The sequence below is a fragment of the Mastomys coucha genome, unplaced genomic scaffold (genome assembly GCF_008632895.1).
Source record: "Mastomys coucha isolate ucsf_1 unplaced genomic scaffold, UCSF_Mcou_1 pScaffold16, whole genome shotgun sequence".
Taxonomy (NCBI): domain Eukaryota; kingdom Metazoa; phylum Chordata; class Mammalia; order Rodentia; family Muridae; genus Mastomys; species Mastomys coucha.
The window spans coordinates 55143015-55163034 of NW_022196898.1; the positions used below are offsets into that span (position 1 = coordinate 55143015).

The 20020-nt window shown below is 48.4% G+C and overlaps 1 protein-coding gene across 4 annotated transcripts; it reads left to right on the top strand.

Moving 5' to 3' along the window:
- The first annotated feature begins 9756 nt into the window (after positions 1-9756).
- Positions 9757-15721, top strand: Kcna2 (potassium voltage-gated channel subfamily A member 2). 4 transcript variants are annotated; one of them, XM_031375126.1, is made up of 4 exons: positions 9757-9919; positions 10166-10199; positions 12036-12358; positions 12804-15721. In XM_031375126.1, exon 4 carries the CDS (start codon positions 12922-12924, stop codon positions 14419-14421), a length of 1500 nt encoding a protein of 499 aa, XP_031230986.1. In that variant the 5' UTR covers positions 9757-9919; positions 10166-10199; positions 12036-12358; positions 12804-12921; the 3' UTR covers positions 14422-15721. The 4 variants fall into 4 exon arrangements, with proteins under 4 accessions (XP_031230986.1, XP_031230985.1, XP_031230983.1 ...); XM_031375125.1 differs by lacking the exon at positions 10166-10199; XM_031375123.1 differs by lacking the exons at positions 9757-9919; positions 10166-10199 and adding an exon at positions 10402-10570.
- The last annotated feature ends 4299 nt before the right edge of the window (positions 15722-20020 follow it).

Sequence of the window (20020 nt, forward strand, 5' to 3'; positions counted from 1 at the left end):
TCTTTGAAGAGACAAAGTCCACTTGATAATTTAGAAATTATGAGTATGTGAACAGCCTTCAAGGAGAACGGAATCTCCTTGCTTAAAAGAACAGACAGAGTCAGTCATTTTTTTTCAGACCACACCCAGCTAAAAGGCAAAGGGGAAGAAAGTTAGGCTTCTAGACTCCTCAGATTAGAGGAGAGTCTTTCTCCACACTCTAATGGCCAGCCTCCAAGTAGCACAGGAAGGATCCAGCTACGGCAGTGTGGGGTCCACTGAGCCCTGCCCGTAAAGCAGTCAAGACCTACCTTGCAGGGCAGGTATTCTCCCTGTGCTGAGCCAGGTGACATCTTAACACCGTCACCCAATGCTTATTTCTCCATCTTGTCACAGGTGAGCAAGCCCCTTTAGGAGGGACAGCATCCTATCTTTTCTTCCCATCCGAATCTTCCAGCACCAGTGTCCTTCCATATTCCAGACCTATCCAAAGCACACACCTGGAACTCACTTGTGGATAGTGGGTCTCATCTTCAGAGCATAGTCACCTCTGCCACACAAAAAGAACAGGAAGAAGGGGGGGTGCTTTGAATGAAAATCCTACAAAACTTTGGTCAGATTTATTTGAAGTATTGTTTTTAACTCTACAGATGCAGCTAATAAGTCATGTGTTCTTTCTGAAGTAAAAGTCCTGACCCCAATGCAGTACAAACATTGACCCCGAGCAGGGACACCAAGGTGTCCAACCTTCTGTATTCCTTGCTGGGAAGGCAGGAAGGACCACCCTTTTCTCCCTTCCCTCCCCCATGATATGAGCATTCTGAAGAATTTTACCGGCACCTTCAAACCTCCTCAGTCTATCTGCACCCTCATCCAGGGGGTCTCATTACCCCTTTGATTTCAAATGTCCATAGACCTGAAGCCCCCACCCTGAGAGTCTCAGCTTCCCTCTGAGCATCAAGACAGATGCTCAATAAAGAGCAATAAAGGGAGCTGTTACTGTAACCTTGCAAACTCCTGCCTGCCACAACTTCCAGCTGTGGAGACTCTGCCTTTCCAAGTAGCCTCTAGCTGGCACTTTCCACCCTTGTCATCTCTGCCCTCCTCCCTTTTAATCTCCCTTTACTTGAATAAGTGGCGAGTCCACACCCTTGTCATCTCCCTTTGGACTAATTTCCAGACCCATCCATTATACTACATTTCCATTACAAATATAACATTTATCTTTCTGAACTTATCTTCAGTTACAGTTGTCTTTCTGAAACATGGGTTAGAGTCAGTCTGTTGTTTCCTACCCCAAACCCTCCATAGTTTGCTATTCCCCTAGATACACTTAATCCAAACTTCTCACATGACCTTCCTCATATCTGTCTTCCTCTAGCATCCCCTCTTGGAACACTATGACCTTCATGGTATATTCTCCATTCTTGCAACAAAATGTGAAACTCTTGAGAACAGAGGCTGTTTCTGTGCTCTGACTGATGTCCCCTTTCTGGAATCCACTCATCCATGTAAGTGCTTACTCTGAAGATATGAACTGAGGACCCAGAGTGCTTCATCCCGCCTCGTGGAATTTGATTTCCAATAAAAGGAGCATAAGACAATTAAGAACGCATACACAGAAAACTGATAGACAAAGGTCCATCATATGAAGAGGCATATAGTATGATAAAGGGTGGAACAATGGGAGCTCCTTGGTATAGATTGTTCTAGAGAACACTTCTGGTTAGAAAAGAAGGAAGGAAGGAAAGAAGGAAGATGCAGACACACCTCCAAATGCCCAAACCCTACCCAGACACAGTAGGAACATCTGCAATTCTCAGCTACTCAAGAGGCTTAAACCCAAGAAGAGGGGCATTACTTTGAGCCTACGCTTTTCGAGGCCATATTAGGCAACATAGTAGATCTTGATATTTAAAGAAACAATCCAACTCACCCAAACCTCCTCTGTGAAGGCTTTCTTTCTCAAATGCACTTTTCTACTTGGCTGATGAGGATCTACAAATATAACTAATATGAATGTGCCAGGCTCTGTGTCCCCCACAGAGGTGGGCCCGGTGCCCTGGGGAGTCAACCAGATCAAGGCTCATCTCTTCCTTCAACCCTCCATTCCCCCCCCATCTATGTGATCATTGGCAAGTCACCCTACCCCACTAAGCTCTGGTGTCAGCATGTCCAATGAGAATAAAAACAGTCCTAAGCTCTGTGAGGTCGCTGTCCTTCTCACACATGTCTGGAAAGAAGAACTGCTTCATGCCACCTTCCTTCTGCTCCACCTTTGGGCTCTACTTTTGTTAGAGAAAGAACCTATACTTATTTCTAGAAAGTTCACTAGTCTTGAAGAGGTGTGGCTGAGAGAGAAGAGATTCTCCATCTCCATCCAGTGACATGGCTCCACTCTCTCATCTCTATCCGACGGCACTGACCTGAGAGCTGTGAGTATGACTTGTTCCAGATGCACCAGGGGCAGTCCACCTGTCAGGTACATACTCAGTCCTAACACAGAAATCCAGGTACATACATACATCCTAACACAGAAATCCAGGTACATACATACATCCTAACACAGAAATCCAGGGAGATTTGCAAATCTGTGAGCTAGTGTTCAGAGAAGATAGAAAACTTTTCATAGCATGAACAACCTTTACAGCTTGACTCTGCCTAGGTTCAGAGACTCCTGGAGACTCCTACTCCATGTCCCCAATTCAGGTTGTTTTGGGTTTGTTGATTTGTTTTGTTTGTTTGTTTGTTTTTCTGGACTTTTTTCTCTTCTATCTGCTTTCTTAGGCATGGTCCTGCATTTCCTCTACATGGCCACTGGGTGGCGCTGTAGGATGACCCTTGAATAACAGGCGCCCAGTAAGCAGTCCAAGAAGTAACTTGGTTGGAATGGTGCAGAAACCACAGGCTCTCTACCTTCCCACCTCTGCCTCTCTTCTTACCTAATCACTGTGCCTCCAGGCCTTCTTCCTCTCTCACATCTTCCTTTCAGTTTTCACTCGCGTCTCTGCTCTCCAGCACAAGAAAAGTGGCCAAGATGGCTCAGTCACTTCCTTAATCCTCTAATTCTCCCCCTCTCCCTACTTCAGAGACTGGCTCAGAGAGGCTGAGTCTCTCCGGGCCCCTATCTGAGCTCCCTGAATAAGCTCTGCTCTCTCTCCACTCCATACAAGGTTTCCTCTCATTGTCTGATACGTCTGTCCTCAGTCTTCACCCAGCAATCAACAAATTTGAAATAGCAATCAGGCTCCTGCTCTGACCTGAAAGATCCCATTGGATGTCTCTGTCTATTACAGTGAGCGGTGTAAGGCCACTGTCTCCTGTGAGGCCTCGGGACTGTAGACTCCCTGTGTTCTACTGGTGTTGGCACTGCTTGGATTCGGAACATCATTAGGATGCACCAAGCATCAGATTGGCACTGTTTAGAATTCTTGGAGTACTTCTGTTCGAAGTGATCTGGCATCTCCTGATCCCTCCTTGCATTCTAAACAGGCAAATAGAGAGCTGCTGTCCTGGAGCTAAGAAGCCTGAGTCAAGCCACACTCCGTCACTTAACTAGAATCAAGTGACCTTGACCTCTCTGAGCATCAATGTCTCTCAGCATAAGGTACAGTGGAAACAAGGACGCTGAGAGAGATGCAGGGAAGGATGTTCTTTGCTTACTTGAAGCTCCCATTCCCTAACTAAATGAGGCCAATGCAATTGTCTTAGAACAAAAAGAGTACATACGTGCATCCAACATCCACAAACAAATACATAAAGTGGGGCCTAGAAAGGAAAAAATAACTTTGCCCATGCCTCGTGGTCCTTGGTTATCTAGGGAGTAGGCGGGTCAGGGTCATCACATGATTTTAAGGCGTTTCTCCTGTACCTGCTCTGTTCTCCCTCTCCACCATCAGAGAGGAAAAGAGAAAGACCAAAGGGTCAGAGTTGCAGCCAGGCACAGATCAGCCAGGATAGAACCTAGACATTAAGGGCCAGAATGTGCTGGGTCGCCCTCATGGAAGTGTGCCCACCTCTGAGACAATTGGACCACATCCAAGTCAAGGAGTTTCCTTCTGGGGACATTGGTATGAATGCACTTGGAAGCTAAAGATGAGAATGGCCAGGTTGGTGCAGGACAAGAGATGAAGCCAGGATATGCTACAGAGTACATCAGTCTTCTGCAATATACCAGGAAACAATGCAGGAAAGCCACTCTTAGGTTAGACCAGACAGCAGAATATAAGGAAGAGGCATAGCCTTGCCTGCCTAGTAGAGGACAGTATGAAATGTAAATGGGACATCTCAAAACCTGATGTCATAGGTTCATGTCCCAGGCATAGAGTCGGTGGATAGAGAATCAGAGAGAGGGCCTGAGAGACACAGCATGAAGTGAGTATTAGAAGTCGCTGGGTGGCAGAGAGGGAGTCAGGGTCTGGCTGATGGACTGCTAAAGTCAAAGCAGGGAGGAAGGCTTACAAATTCCAGACACTCCCATTGCCCATCACTGAAATGGACATTCACACATATAGCAAGCAGCAGCGGTAGGAAGGAATGGACCCCAAGCCTATCTCATTTCAGACCTTAGCTTTGTACCTCTAGATTAAGCCCCTGGAGCCTTCATGTCAGCTTAGTGCCATGCCTGTATAGACTTCTACAGTGAGGGGCGTGGAGGACGGAGGGCCTTGTTTGCCTTTTAGGAAATGCTACTTGGTCACAGCGATAGGGAGTCAAAGAGGAGATACAGAGGTGTCACAATCTGATTTGCCCAGGAGAAAGGTGACTACAGACACTTTAAAGAGAGGAGGGTAGAGGGGCCCTGGTATGAAGGCAGAGGACCAAAATGTGTTTGGGGAGGTGTAACCATGCCCACTGGTGGCTGAATCAGGCCATATGGGAAGAAGTAGGGGAGAGTATGCACAGATGCCAAGGCCATGTGATTGGCTGGATGTAGAGGATGTCTACATGGAAGAGAAAGTGTGGATCTTATAATGACTCCCGGGCATCCAGATTAGACAGCTGGGGAAATGGCAGTGTCTCTCAGCACAGGGAACATAGCAGAGAAGTAGCCCTGGGATGTGGAGGCCATGCAAGTCCTAGGCAGAAGGCAGAGATCCCAGGGAGCTTGTCTTGAGTGTAGTTATAAAATGGCTTGGCTGCCTGGGGCTTAGGCTCACAAGGCAATCAAGTGACCTGTGTTCCTCACTCTATCCTGCTCCAACTGGCCTTCCCATCAGTGAAGCCCTTACAGGTGTGAGCTGCTGGAAAACCATCCTGGCCACACTGAGAACTATCAAGGAGCCACTGGATGCCATGAACTGTCTAAGGGACACACGGTGCTAACCTCAGAAAGAGCCTTGAGTAAAAACAAACAAACAAACAAGGAACAGTGCATTAATTTATCTGGGGCATTGTGCTTACGGGCAGCTCACAGAGGTGGTCTGAGTTCCTCAAAGTATCTGCCATAACCACTCGGTGTAGCCCTTCAACTCCCATTTCCCATAGAGGACAGCAATAACCATCTATGTCTCTGTTATACTTTGTGTCTCGTAGGGCAGACTCCATTCCGAGTGCTTTATCCCCCAGCACAGGCAGGACTCACCCTGACAGCACACGACTGAGGAGACTGAGTCACAGCTAAAGCAGCATGGCAGGCTAGAATAAGGAACTGAAGTTGCTGGTACCTACACTGTTGTGCTTCAACCACTGTGCTGTTTGACTCACAGGTACATGAGGGAGCCTAGTCCGAAGAGCCCAGCCTTAGGCAGAGGTACATGCTCACAAGCTCACAATCTGCAGCCAGGCTTGGGTTGGATCGACATTCGGGCCTGGAGCCAAGTCTCAGACTCCACCCAAAAACCCCTTGGAAGCGGCTGAAATCAATCTAAAGCATCCCTGCTTCCTACAGAAGCCTACCCTGAGTTCTCTGGTAAGCAACAGACTTCTGAAGTCAGTAGGGGCAGCACTCTACTCCCAAGAATGTTCTCCAGTGTCTGATACATGCCCGCAGAGCACCATAGCAGCAGCAGCCACGGTACTGATGTTCACAGTAGACTCATTCCTCTTCTGAGTCCATTCACCAGTGGACTTTACCAGTTCCATTCATAAGCTCCTTTTACTGCGCACTGGCTGCGGATGTTTGCTTCAGTCCTTCTGCCCTCTCTTCTCTCTCTACAGCCCGTTAACAAGGAGGCGGGGCTTAAGAGAATGAACTCCTGAGAAGGAAGGTCATGTGAATATCCGTCCCACGGACAACACAGCTCTTCAAACCAAGACTGGAAACATGTTGTCTACTCCTCTCATTTCACAAGGCTGAACAGTAGATAGCCCAAAGCTTTGCACATACGAGAGGCATTCACCAAGCTGTTCTGTTAACAGAGGACTGGAGTCTGGAAGCTCATACCACAGTTTCTAGTCAACATATGGCAGGTTAACCATTACCGTCAGTCTCTGGTTCACAGCCCCATGGAGGGAGCAAGAGTGTCAACAGGCCAGACCCCACACACACCGGAGCTCCCAGGGACTGAACCATCAACCAAAGAGCACACATGGAGGGACTCATGGTGCTGGCTGCATATGTGGCAGAGGATGGCCTTGTTGGACATCTGTGGGAGGAAAGGCCCTTGGGCCCGAGGGTGTTTGATGCCCTAGTGTAGGGGAATACCAGGGCAGGAAGACGGGAGGGGCTGGGGGGAGCACCCTCATAGAAGCATGGGAAGGAGGGATAGGATAGAGGGTTTCTGAAGGGGAGACCTGGAAAAGGGAAAACATTTGAAATGTAAATAAAGAAAATATCCAATTTTTTTTAAAAAAAGCAATCATCCTGTCAAGTCTGTGTCCCTTCTCAAGAGTTTTTGAGTTCTGATAGCCTGAATCCACATTCTAAACCAAGAGGTCTGGTATCCAGTTGGCAGGCTTACATGGTAACGTATGGACTCACAGAGTCTTGAGATTGGTCCCTACAGTACAGTTTACCAGCTAACTTAGCCTAGTCAGTGTATGGTCCTCTCTGAGCTTCAGCATCTTTCTCGATGAGTGAAGTAGTCACATCTTTCCCTAAGTCTGACTGTAGGCATTAAACAAATCAAATACCCACAGTGCCCCTCTGCCCTGCCTGGCAGTGGCCTAGAAGAGCTGGACCAGTAAACAGCAAGTACGAGACCACCAAAATGAGGCACTGGCCATGACAGGAAGATGATACAACCAAAAAGAATTATGGGGTCTTTCTGGGTTCCTAAATAGTGGTGAGAAGAGCTAAGAACTTCTCCCTCGAGAGGGGATGCACAGAGGATATAAATCTTTTTTTCTTTGGAGGGATTTTAGGACTTTATTGTTGTATGCTTTCTGTATAATAAATTGAATCTCTTAAAATGTAAATTTTGATAAGCTTTGACATGAGTATGCCCCTGCAAAACCGTCAACACACTCAAGATAATGAACATAACCATCACCCCACCCTCAAAGAAATCCTTTGGCAGTCCATCTTCCATGTCCCTCCCAGGACTTCCATTCATGCAGCTGTTGACTGGCTTCCTTGTCTCATCAACGAAAAGGAATAAGGGACACTCTGGGTTTTCTTTTAGAACCAAAACTAGGGACTGGAGACCCCCCCAAAAAGGAACTTGATAATTAAAGCCTTTCTGGCTTAACTTACCAGTGAAACTAGTTAGCTATCCACTCCCTTAAGTTAGCCTGTCCCACAACTTAGCCCTTCCCACAGTGAGAAGGTTTTGCTTTCCTTTTTGACACATCAGGAGATTAAAGCTCAAGGATTTGGGAGTTCAGGCTCTCACAGCTAACAATTGTCTTCGCTGGGAACTGGACCCATGTTCTCTTTTCTACTATTCCATTCCCAGCCCTGTTACTGTCAAATGTATCCAGGGAGTGACTGCTCGGGGCAAGAGCTGTTACATAGCCTTTTCCTTTTCTCCTTCTTTGTCTTCATTAGTTATTTTTTTCCGTTGTCATTCACACTTAGGTCAGACTTTAAAGGAAAGAAAGAACTTTTCTCATTATAATGCAATAAAACTTAAAAAAATAAAAAATAAATAAATAAAATAGAAAGAAAGAAAGTAAATGCCACATGAGAAGACAAAAGAAAAGCAGAGCCCAGAGGAAAATCCCAAAGAGAAGTGAAATTCAGAGATACGCACACAGGCACACATAGGCACACGGACACACACAGGGGCATACAGACACTCACAAACACATGAGAACATATACACACACTCACAAGGACACACAGGCACATACACACTCATATGGACACACACTCACACATACTCACAAACACAAGAATATACACACACAGGCACACACACTCACATGGGCACACACATGCACATGGACACACATACTCACAAAGGTACATATACTCACACAGGCACACATACACTCACAGGGGCATACACACACTCACAAACACATGAGAATATATATACATACACACGGGTGCATACACACACACACACACAGTGTGGAATTGGGATCCCAGGACCCTTGGAGTCATAATCTGATTCAAGACCTAGAGCCACCACTTCTTGTCCTTGTGCAGGTCACTTCCCTCCCTCTGCCTCTGTTGCCCACCCAATGACTAGTACTGACAAGTCACAAGATGATGAGGACTGAAGGCTGGGCTGGGTCCCAGCCACTCAGCACAGCATCTGACACATGGTCAGCACAAGCCACCAATTAAGATGATTATTAATTCTCCCACAAGGGTTTTTTTTGCTATCCCTACCTTTTGTTCTATAAAGAAGGCAATGAAAATATATACACACTCTTTAGTGGACATAAGCATGACAAATAGGAGAAACAGAGACCCTCCAGGGAATCATCCAGGAGTACATAGCTGAGCATTGTAGGATGTTTTTGCTGAGTAGCTGAGACGGTAGGGAGCAGGAAGAGTAAGAAACACAGAGCAGTGGTTAGGTACAAGGAGAAACACAGACTGAAGCCTAGGAGGACTGAGAGCAGACAGAGCATTAGAAACCATTGTCTATTCAGTGATTGTTAGATGTAAACTCTTCATGCACAGCTTACCACTGACAGGTTGCTTCTTCCGCAGCAAATTTACTTATCCAATAACTGACAGAGATTGAAGTTTGAATTTGGCAGGGGAAACACCCAGGCCAGATTCTGAATCCTGCACTGACAACCGATCTTCACAGTCAATCTTCCAGGAGCCAGAAGCCAAACTAGTATGGTCTTACCGGTTGATCAATTCCCCTCTAAGCCCACCAAAGCCTTCTCAGGGTATTCCTGGTTGCTCTAGGTAGGGTCCTAACCTTTCACCCACCTTACAGGCTCCCACTGGGGAATGGCCATATTCCTGGGAACCTTCCCTTGCAGAGAAGCAGGCTTTCAGAGCTTCTGATACTTGCACAGAGAGAACTGTCTTAGCAGAAAGGTCCCAAGAAGAGTCTTTTCGCGCGCCAGAGCCCCTCTGAACACCAGAGCTCCGAGAGAACCATCTCAATGAGTCCCTCTGTGGAGTATCTACGTAGGCAGTTCTGACAGGGGCCTGCAGAACTGTACTGGCGAAGGCTTGGAGCTTTTGCAAGGTTTGCAAGCCAGTCTGGACCCCCTAAAACACTCCTATCCCCAACCTAAGCCAAGAACTTCCTATACCAATTATTTCGGAGGCCAAGGGTACATCCTGCTCTACCCTGCGCTCCCGGGTTCAGATCGTGGGCCCGCTGGGGTTGTCAAGATCTGTGAAAGGGCTTTTGTGAGGAGCCTGCTCTCCCAAGGGCAACTATGTGTCCCCCTCAGCCTTCTCTGTCCAGAGCCCTGGGGAAAGGAAGTCAGAAAGGCTAGAAGCCGGTCCTGCAGATCTGTAGTTCTGCAGCTCCCCCAACCCCCACCCCGTGGGGGGCAAAGGCAGCAGTGAGTTTCTGCTACAGTGCGGCCAGGCCCTCACCTGCTGTAGTGCCCTGGGAAGCTGAATCTGTGCTGGGTAAGAGAGAGGTGGGGCACAGGGGTATCGACAGGGACGCAGAAGCAGAAGACCAGGGTGGAGGGACTGGGGTCTGCACCTTCTGTCTGGTAGCATCGTAATAATAGCAACACATCTCCCTCGGGGCTGGATCGCGCTCGGGCCTGGGATGGTATTGATCAGTTCCTCCTGCCTACTTCATTATGTTGGCAAGAACCTCTCAAGCTCTTCTTAACTTCAACCCTCTCCCCCTGTCTCCCGACCCAGGCAGCACCCAGCTGAGCTCTGCGCTGGAGTTTTGGTTAGTAACCTAGCTTCTGTCAAAGAATAGGGAGTTTTCTTTGCGGTGGGAGTCGGGGACACAGGGATCTAACCCAGCGGCCAGCTCGGTGGCGGTGGCGAGCGACACACCTCGCTAGCTCTGGCCCCAGCCGGCCCCTTTAATTCGAGTTCGCTGCGGGGCCAGGTGCGGCGCTGCGTGGCGCGGTGCGGCGCGGTGCGGCTGCGGGCGGCGGCCGGGCGCTCCGTACGCGCCGCCCGCGGGACTGCAGAGTCGGCTCCCGGCTGGCCGCCCGCACCCCACCGCCACCACCGCCACCGCCCGCTGTCCGGGTTCTGCCTGCGCTGGCTGTCCCCGCAGGAACATGGAGGCTCTGGTACCCATCTGCAAGGGTAAATCAGTGTCCGGCATTCTGCTGCGCATGCTGCCATGCCTGACCAGCTGCAGCGCCCATAGGGGCTACAGGGCACCCCGGGAGCCTGGGTGGGCGAACTGGTGCCGACCCCTGATGTCGGCCTGGAGGGTTATGGACCCGCACCGGCTGCGTGGGACTTAAGGGGGAGACTTGTTCCTGCAGAAGAGTGCATGGAATGGGCTCGGGGACCCTGTGTGGTCTGTGCGTGACTTAGGGCGGAGGGCGCAGATTGGAGCTGGCGGGTGATGGGAAGTGCAGCTGACTGCATAGCCACCACGGCTGGTAAATAGTGGGTGGGTAGGACCCGAGTCACTTGGGTTCTCCTGGTTGCATTTGCCTTTCCGCCACCGAGTCGAATAGGGCTTCTCTGCGGTCTCTTGTTTTCTCCACTTGGCCGGGGTGGTGGGCTGCCGTGAAGCCCTCTTGCCTAAAAGGAAGCTAGATCTGGGGCAGCTGCTTGGCGACGCCTGCTCCGCACCCTCAGAGTTCGGGCTCCTGGGTTTCAGGTGGAGATGGAGTCTCGGTGGTCCCTCGGCTGGACCTCGCAGGCACCGGCTAGGCTGCCCTCGGGCCCGCAGCGGGAACCCACCCGCACTGCGCAGGAAGGGGTTAAGGTGGCACACTCTAGCGGTCCCGGCGGTTGCGGGCTCCGGTCAGCCCAGCGGATTCCGGCGGGAGCGCGCCCGGCGGAATCCCGGCTGGAGCCCCGGGCGATGGGAGAGGCCCCAGACCCCTCCCCGGCTCTGGGGCGGGCGGGATTGGGTCGGCGGGGGGCCAGCCCGGAAGCCAGCTTTCTCTAGGCTCCCCCCCTCTCTGGGAAGCCAACCCGCCTCACAATCAGGCAGCTTGAGCGTTTGTTCTGTGCTTCCCTGCCGAGATGTGAGGGATTTTCTCTTGGGAAGAAATCAGTGGTTGAGTTCCTGCCCAGCTCAAATGCCACCCAACCCAGAGCAAGGCCTGAGGCCCAGGGATCCTGGAGGGAGAGTAAGTTCAGCGACCCCCCCCCCCCATTGGGCATTCTACAGAGGCGATCTTGCTGCTTGTGGGGCCTGTCTAGCTGGGAAGGAGTGTGTGTGTGTGTGTGTGTGTGTGTGTGTTGGGGAGGAAGGATTGTTTCTTTACCAGGACATGGCTAAGGTCAGAGAGGAAAACCCTCCCCCCTTGGGAGATGTGTGTTCTGACACCGAGAAAGCTGGATCGCTCTTGTTGGCACCTGAGAACTAGGGACAAAGTGCTTCAAGCTGATGAGAAGGGAACGCTTGTGCTTACCCGGGAGAGGCTAGGAAGAGGCTACAGGGTGGTGGGTCTCATCCGCAAGCAGCGTCATGGGAAGTGGGTGTGGGGGCTTGCCACTTGTCCTGAGAGGATCTGCCAGAGCCCTTCTAAGTCTTGGTCTCAGCTGCCTGGAAGCTTTGGTTCCACCTTGCTGCTGTGTTTTCCAGGCAACGTCCCACCTCCTGAGGACGGCCAGGAGGACTCTGGCTTTTGCTGAGCTGTGCGTCTTACCTCCTTCCGTGCAAAGGCTGCAGACCCAAGCTCCACTCTCCTCAAGTCGTGCGCGCTCCTGGCCAAGCATCTCGCGGTCCCTGAAGCCCCATCCAGTCCTAGAGCACACCTCCAGGACCTGCCCTCCTGCTCAGAATGACTCACCATTATTTCCAGCTCAAGTGAGAAGATGTGACAGGCACTGAGCTGCCCTATTTGTGTATCTGCAGCATCGGATCTGCTCTTCAAGGAAGAGAACCTCAGGCTCCTGCCTGGCCAGGTAAATCAATCAATCACTTAGCAGCAGCCATACACAGGCACTGGGGTGGGTGGGGGGTGGGGATCAGGGACCAAGGCCCAGGCCCCAAACACCCTACCATGAATACCTCCTTTGGTGCAGGTATTGCCAAAACAGTAGCGCAGTGCCTGGCAGAGAGCTCCCTTCTCCACTCCTCACGTGGAGCTATGTCCCAGGATGTGTGTGGTACACAGGATCCCGTCTCAGCCACCTGCCCCTAGCGCGGGCCATTCTTTGGCTTCCTTGAAAGATTTGCTTGCTCCCTGAACCCTACTGACCCCTAGACAAGTGACAAGGTGAAAGTAATTTTAGTGGCAGAAACGACGGTACAGTCATGTTTCTGAACTCTTGGGGACACCAAGTACACCTCCTGTCAGGTTGCCAAATGACTGGTGATCTCATGTCCTTACCTGCCTCTGTCTTTTAGCCAAGTGAGGCTGTGTCTCCAACTTCTGTCTTTCCTGGGGCCCAGTTACCAGCACCGTGAGTTCCCTGCTGCAGGCAGCTGGCAGGCATAAAGTAAAGTCCACTCCTCAGCCCCAATTATGACAGTGGCTACCGGAGACCCAGTGGATGAGGCTGCTGCCCTCCCTGGGCACCCGCAAGACACCTATGACCCAGAGGCAGACCACGAATGCTGTGAGAGAGTGGTGATCAACATCTCAGGCCTGCGGTTCGAGACTCAGCTAAAGACCTTAGCCCAGTTCCCAGAGACCCTCTTAGGGGACCCCAAGAAACGGATGAGGTACTTCGATCCCCTCCGAAATGAGTACTTTTTTGATCGCAATCGCCCTAGCTTTGATGCCATTTTGTACTACTATCAGTCTGGGGGCAGGCTGAGGCGACCCGTGAATGTGCCCTTAGATATCTTCTCTGAAGAAATCCGGTTTTATGAGCTAGGAGAAGAAGCAATGGAGATGTTTCGAGAGGATGAAGGCTACATCAAGGAAGAAGAGCGTCCTCTGCCTGAAAATGAGTTTCAGAGACAGGTGTGGCTTCTCTTTGAATACCCTGAGAGCTCGGGGCCCGCCAGGATTATAGCCATTGTATCCGTGATGGTCATTCTGATCTCCATCGTCAGCTTCTGTCTGGAAACCTTGCCCATCTTCCGGGATGAGAATGAGGACATGCATGGGGGCGGGGTGACCTTCCACACCTATTCCAACAGCACTGTTGGGTACCAGCAGTCCACCTCCTTCACCGACCCTTTCTTCATCGTAGAGACCCTCTGCATCATCTGGTTCTCCTTTGAGTTTCTGGTTAGATTCTTTGCCTGTCCCAGCAAAGCGGGCTTCTTCACCAACATCATGAACATCATTGACATTGTGGCTATCATCCCTTACTTTATCACCCTGGGGACAGAGTTAGCTGAGAAGCCAGAGGACGCCCAGCAAGGCCAGCAGGCCATGTCACTGGCCATTCTCCGTGTCATCCGGTTGGTAAGAGTCTTTAGGATTTTCAAGTTGTCCAGACACTCCAAAGGTCTGCAGATTCTAGGTCAGACCCTCAAAGCCAGCATGAGGGAATTGGGCCTCCTGATATTCTTCCTCTTCATTGGGGTCATCCTCTTCTCTAGTGCTGTCTATTTTGCAGAAGCTGATGAGCGAGATTCCCAGTTCCCCAGCATCCCTGATGCTTTCTGGTGGGCAGTCGTCTCCATGACAACTGTAGGCTATGGAGACATGGTTCCAACTACCATTGGGGGGAAGATAGTGGGTTCTCTGTGTGCAATTGCAGGTGTGTTAACCATTGCCTTACCAGTCCCTGTCATAGTGTCTAATTTCAACTACTTCTACCACCGGGAGACAGAGGGAGAGGAGCAGGCCCAGTACTTGCAAGTGACAAGCTGTCCAAAGATCCCGTCCTCCCCTGACCTAAAGAAAAGTAGAAGTGCCTCTACCATAAGTAAGTCTGATTACATGGAGATACAGGAGGGAGTAAACAACAGTAATGAGGACTTTAGAGAGGAGAACTTAAAAACAGCCAACTGTACCTTGGCTAACACAAACTATGTGAATATTACCAAAATGTTAACTGATGTCTGACTGAAACCCTACTAATGTACTCACAGCTCAACAGGACTGATGCAGATGTTGCATAATAGCCTGCATTGTAGTCAGTGTTCTACAGTGTGCATCTGGTTCTGCATGGAAAGCAATAGTCGTGCAAGTGACTTTTGATCTTTTGATTTTTTGATTTAGAACACAGAATATTTAACGTGGCTTTCATGAAATCTTCATCACCGACTTACAGGTTTCCAAAGATGAGGGTCACCCATGGAGGCAGCATCTCAGAAAGGCACAATGCGGCACCCTCCTACCCCAACATGACCTACCATATCGACACCATCCTATCTTCCTACCTAAACACGAACACATCTGGGAGGTGCATGCCCTCCCACCCCACTCTCACCACCCCACTTCAGCCCTTCTGCCCCTTCACGGAGGAACACACACAGACTTAGTTCTAAAGCCTGGCGACCACTCCAAAGGTCATCCCCATTTTTGCGTTGAGAGGAACACACAGTTCTGTGTGTTGGAGCTACTTTCTGTGTCACAGGCTGGGGTTCGTGAATTGCAGTTGCCAACTAGATGCTCCGGAGGCTTAGGTTTCGTAACGGAAAAATGCTGCATCCTGCTTTTTCTCTGCAGTGTCGATGTGAGGGAAGCCCAGGGGGGTGGGGGAGGGACAGTTAGTATGACCAAATATGAGTTGTCAGGTTTCACATTTGTTCCCTTAGGCCTCTGGGGAGAAGCTACCTGATTCAGGGACTTCTCAGCTTCAGATACCATTTCGCAAGCTTCAGGGTCACAGGACGTGTTTGATTTCTTCTTTTACTCTGGAGTTTGCAGACATCTGCTTTCCTGGTGGTGTGGCCCAGCTCCACTGACACTGCAGTGGAGTATACCAGTCATGCAATAGAGCTGCATGAGTGTTCACTGCATGAATCTCAATATTTAAAACACAGGAGATATCCTATTTTTCCTAGTAGCCGATACAGTATTCCTACTTAGAGTATTAATAGCCTTGGGATGGTATTGAACTGCAGTTTTTTTCACATCAGAAGGCAAAAGCCCTCCATCAGGGTAAAACAAATAGACTATTTGGAATGGGGAACCAGAACTTCTGGCTGGCCCTTTCAGCCCACCTCTGTTCTTTCACTGGGAGCCCAGACCATGCCACACCAGGAGAATAAACAGAAAAGTCAGAGTGTAAACACTCACATGACTGAACTTTGGGAATTAATCTAGTCATGGGCATGACCACACAGCTTACTAGGGAATTGGTCCTGAGGACAGGCAGGTCTGTGGGTTCAATGTATATAAATATATATCAGCTATCTATCTCTCTTATGTGTTCCTCTAGCAAGCTATAGAAAAAAATGCATTTGAACATTGTATATGCTTATGCAATATCTTGACACAGGGCAATTTATGCATGTGTTTGACTATGTGCACTAGAATATATATATATATACATACACAAGTGTGTGTGTATGTACATTATACACACACACACATATATATATATTCATTCTCTGGAGTTCAGATTCAGGAGCAAATCTATTGCTTGGTGGGTTGGTTGTATAAGAAACCCAATGGGTATGGTAAACCCACTGGGCCTGGGTTTGCTATCATTGCCTCAGACACACTCCAGTGTTCACAAATTCCTAGACATTAGAATTGTCTTTCTGCCCTCCATGTGCTGCAGCTTCAGTTTCCCATGGCTGAAGCTTGTCTTACTGAGTGCACAAGGGTCCTATAGCCCTCACAGCTCCAGCTATCCTGGGCCAGGCCCACCCAGGCCTTCTCCCTACAATCCATCCCATTAATCATCTCCATTATTATCCTCTGCCCCATTTGATTCTCTAACATTTGGTTCTACATCCATCATCTTCATGAACCTGTCCATAGGCGGATCCTCTGCTTTGAAACCAAGGAGTAAAAACTCCCTGGGACCAGATTCTGCTGATCTAGACTTAAAGAAGCCTCCTATTGGTGGAAATTTCCTAATCCCAGAATCAAGGGATGGATTCCCTAAATGACCCAAAGCATCATTTTGATTACTAAACTCAGACTCTCTCCCTAGCATACTGGTAATAAGAGCTGCCCTTTAAAAAAAAAGAAAAAGAAAAAGGATGGGTAAAGAACTAATCCTCACCCAAGAACAAGTAAAGAATGGATGAGTGCTGTGCAGCCTTGAAGTAGAAAATGGATTGGCCCTAGGAAGAGTGTGGGGAAAGCCTTTGCCTCCCCATGCTGGGCTTCTTTGCCTTTTGACACAGTGGCTTAAATTCCGACAAACACAATGAACCATGGTCAGGCTGTTTAGTATTGATTCCAGCCTTGCTATTCACTAGATGGTACCTACAGTTGTCTTTGGGGAGGGGGCACCAGCTCAGGGTGCTAGCCCAGGGTGCTCAATAGTTCCTGGTCACCCATATCCCCAAGTGACTGCAGGGCATCCCATGCCAGGCACAAAGCCTCTGTGCTTCTCTTCTTCTCCTTTGTGGGAGGTGGTGCTGAATTTCATGACATGGAGTAGAAGGGACAAACTTGGGAGAGGAGGTTAAAGCAAACCATACACATGGTCTAGACCAAGGGGAGTTAGCTATTCACAAAAGCCTTGGCCTGGGCACCATAAAATGTCCACACCCATGCAAGCACACACATCATAAAACGAATGATAGATTATTGTCACATACAAATATAAAATACACAGCACACATGCAAAATGCACACAGGCAAAAATAATATGAAGCATATTCAGAGAAGATAGACAAAACATGTATATGCTGCCTAAACATGCATTGTGCATATCAACATAGAATATCTGCAAGGGACGTATTTTCCCCATGTGCAAATACACAGCATGCAACTCAGATGCAAAATATATGAATCCAACTGTGGGGGTGAGAGGGACAATGGATATACATGCAAATTACATACATGATACTTTGTTATTGTTTCTGCACCCAAGTTCAGCATATATACACAGTGCACTGAATTATCCTAGATACACCAAAAAACTGTACCCATGCCCATGAATCCACACAAAATGTAGACACTGAATCATCATTAACCATGCCTCTGCTTCTACATCTAAAAATTGATGGATGAAGGCAAGGGATCAGATTTAATTGCTTTTCCTTGCCCATATCAATATCCTTCAGTATTCTCCAAGGAACCTCTTCTTTGACATCCAACCTCGTTCCTGATACATAACTCCTGAGGTTTCAAGTGGAAAGATGTGGCACCACATCATGTGCTGGAATCTCTGGGTTTTTTACCTTTCACCTTCCTGCAAGTAGTCTTCAGGGTGAAGAGTGTGGGAACTACAAGAGCTGGCAACTTTGTATGGGCTTCCTTGTTATCCCTTTTCTTTCAGAGAAAATCTACACTGAGGACCCAAACTCCTCTCCAGGTATATGGGATCTCCAGATTTATCCCTACTGTCTTGAAGCAGTGATGGCCCAAGAAACTATAGGATTCTGGACCCTGAACCAGGTTGAAATGCCCCAGTTTTCTTTGAGCCAAGAGTTCTTATTAACATTCCTTCCTGTGTTAGTACTCCTGTGTCTGGAGCCAGGTCAGAAAATTGATTCTCTATATAGACTTAGCTCTTAAAGTGAACCACCTTTTCTTGCTCATGGTGTTTCACTTACTCTTAGGCACGAGTCCAATGAAGTCAACTCTTGATTCATTCAATCTAGACTTGTTCTCCCCTTATTTCCCACCCCAGGCTCCCAGGGAACTCTGGCTTCCCATTCAATTGTTGTGCCTTGACAAAACTGCAAACCAATTTAGCTGAAGTAAAATGTGATGAGGGACATTAATCTATGGCTAGAGGAACAGTTAACAATTTCTAGAGGGCCTGTTTTGTTTTTTGTGTTTTTTTTTTTTTTTTTTTTTTTTTTTTTTTTTTTTTTTTTTTTGTCTTCTATTCTAACACTAAATTTAAATACTTGGTAAGATTACCCACCATTACAGAGTCCAGGGACTTCTTCCTGCTAGTAGGACCAGCTGGGGCCTGTGCATTTTGGCCAAGGCTTTACCCAAAATGGAAATTAAAAGTTGCATCCAGCCTTGGATCAAGTTTCGTGGGCTCTATTCCTATAGCCCTGGGTATCTTAATCCTCCCTTCAGGCCTCTACAGAGGAGGCAACAAGAGCAGAGGGCGGACATGTGGTTCCAAACTCATACACTTAACACTGAAACGTGTGTTTCCAAAGCAAGATCTCAATTTCCACCCTAGCTTCGTGAGATGCCTCTGTGGCCTCAGACATTTTTAAAAGTTGTAGTTTCTGGAAGGTTGCAAAGGAAGGAGTCCAGGAAAGGTAGAGGAATCGTCAGGAAGAGAAGGCAACAGAGCTGTTAAATTTCTGAGTAAATTTATCAGAAGCCAGGTTTTCATTGATTAATTAAATCTAATTCAGGAACCCAAATTTAATTTAGTTATGGCTCTGTGCCTTTCTAGAACTTTAGTGGTGTATTAGAGTCAAGACTTAGTGAGAAAAGTCAGAGCTTCTGAAGATCCTCAGGCAGGGAATGCAAGGCTAGCCACAGTCATGAAAAGGAGTTAGAAAGGCATCTTCCCCAGAGAAAAGCTTTAGGAAGTACAAACAGCATGTGAAGGCCATGAGGAAAGTGCAGTCCTCTGACTTGTTAACCTAGGATAGAAGATGACCCCAGAGTTCTTCCTCTTCCAGCCTGCATGTGAGGAATGGGTTGGCTAAGGCCTGAGAGGGTCTGATATGTAGGGTACTCCTGGTTACACAATAGAGGTTCCTTTTGATAATGTGTTCATTATCCAGATTCGAACTCATGACCTTAACTCATTAACATCATTAGCTACCCAAGTCAACCAGCATGCGGTATATATGCTGGGAGCTGTCTTGGTAGTTATAGTGACCATTATCTATATCCTCAGTCTTGGCCCATATTGAGACCAACACACACACACACACACACCACACACACACACACATACACACACACACACACACACACACACACACAGCAGAAAGCAGGGAAGGAGAGGTAAGGGGTTCCCTTACACACTCCTCAACTAACCTACTCTACTTTTCCCTTCTTTCTGCTCCCCTTCTCCCTAAAACCCAGCTCCATCTCTCATAGTTTGTGTCTCATGTTTTTAAAGAGGAAATGTGCAATAAAAGCAATAGTGACTGTTTTCTTTAGCAATAGCTCTTTCAAAATCTTGCTCTCAGGACTGAAAAGTGATAGATGATACATACATCATCAGATAATGCCCTTGACCTCTGGACATCTGTTCATGATTTCTGTAGTTCTTCTTCCCACCTGGGCATATGAATGATCCTTGTCTGCTGAGGTCTGACCTCCTACTGGAATGAACATATACACAGAGGTGCAGTGTGTACTCAAGGAAGGCCCACAACAAGGCTTTCCTTTGTCATTCTGTCTCCTTTTTTCATGTACCTCTGTGTGTGTGTGTGTGTGTGTGTGTGTGTGTGTGTGTGCCCCTCTCCCACTGCCTTGTCTCTCTACCAGTTCTTCAGCAGTACCCTAGAAACTCTTAGGCACTGAAACATTTGAGTGACCTCATGGCAGCCTGTCTTGGTGACTTTGGGTCTGTCTGTTAGGTGTAATGGAAGTCTATAGGAGA

Bases quoted from the DNA above. Each gene is read 5' to 3' on its own strand.
- Kcna2 (XM_031375126.1), top strand. From the start codon at position 12,922: ATGACAGTGGCTACCGGAGACCCAGTGGATGAGGCTGCTGCCCTCCCT.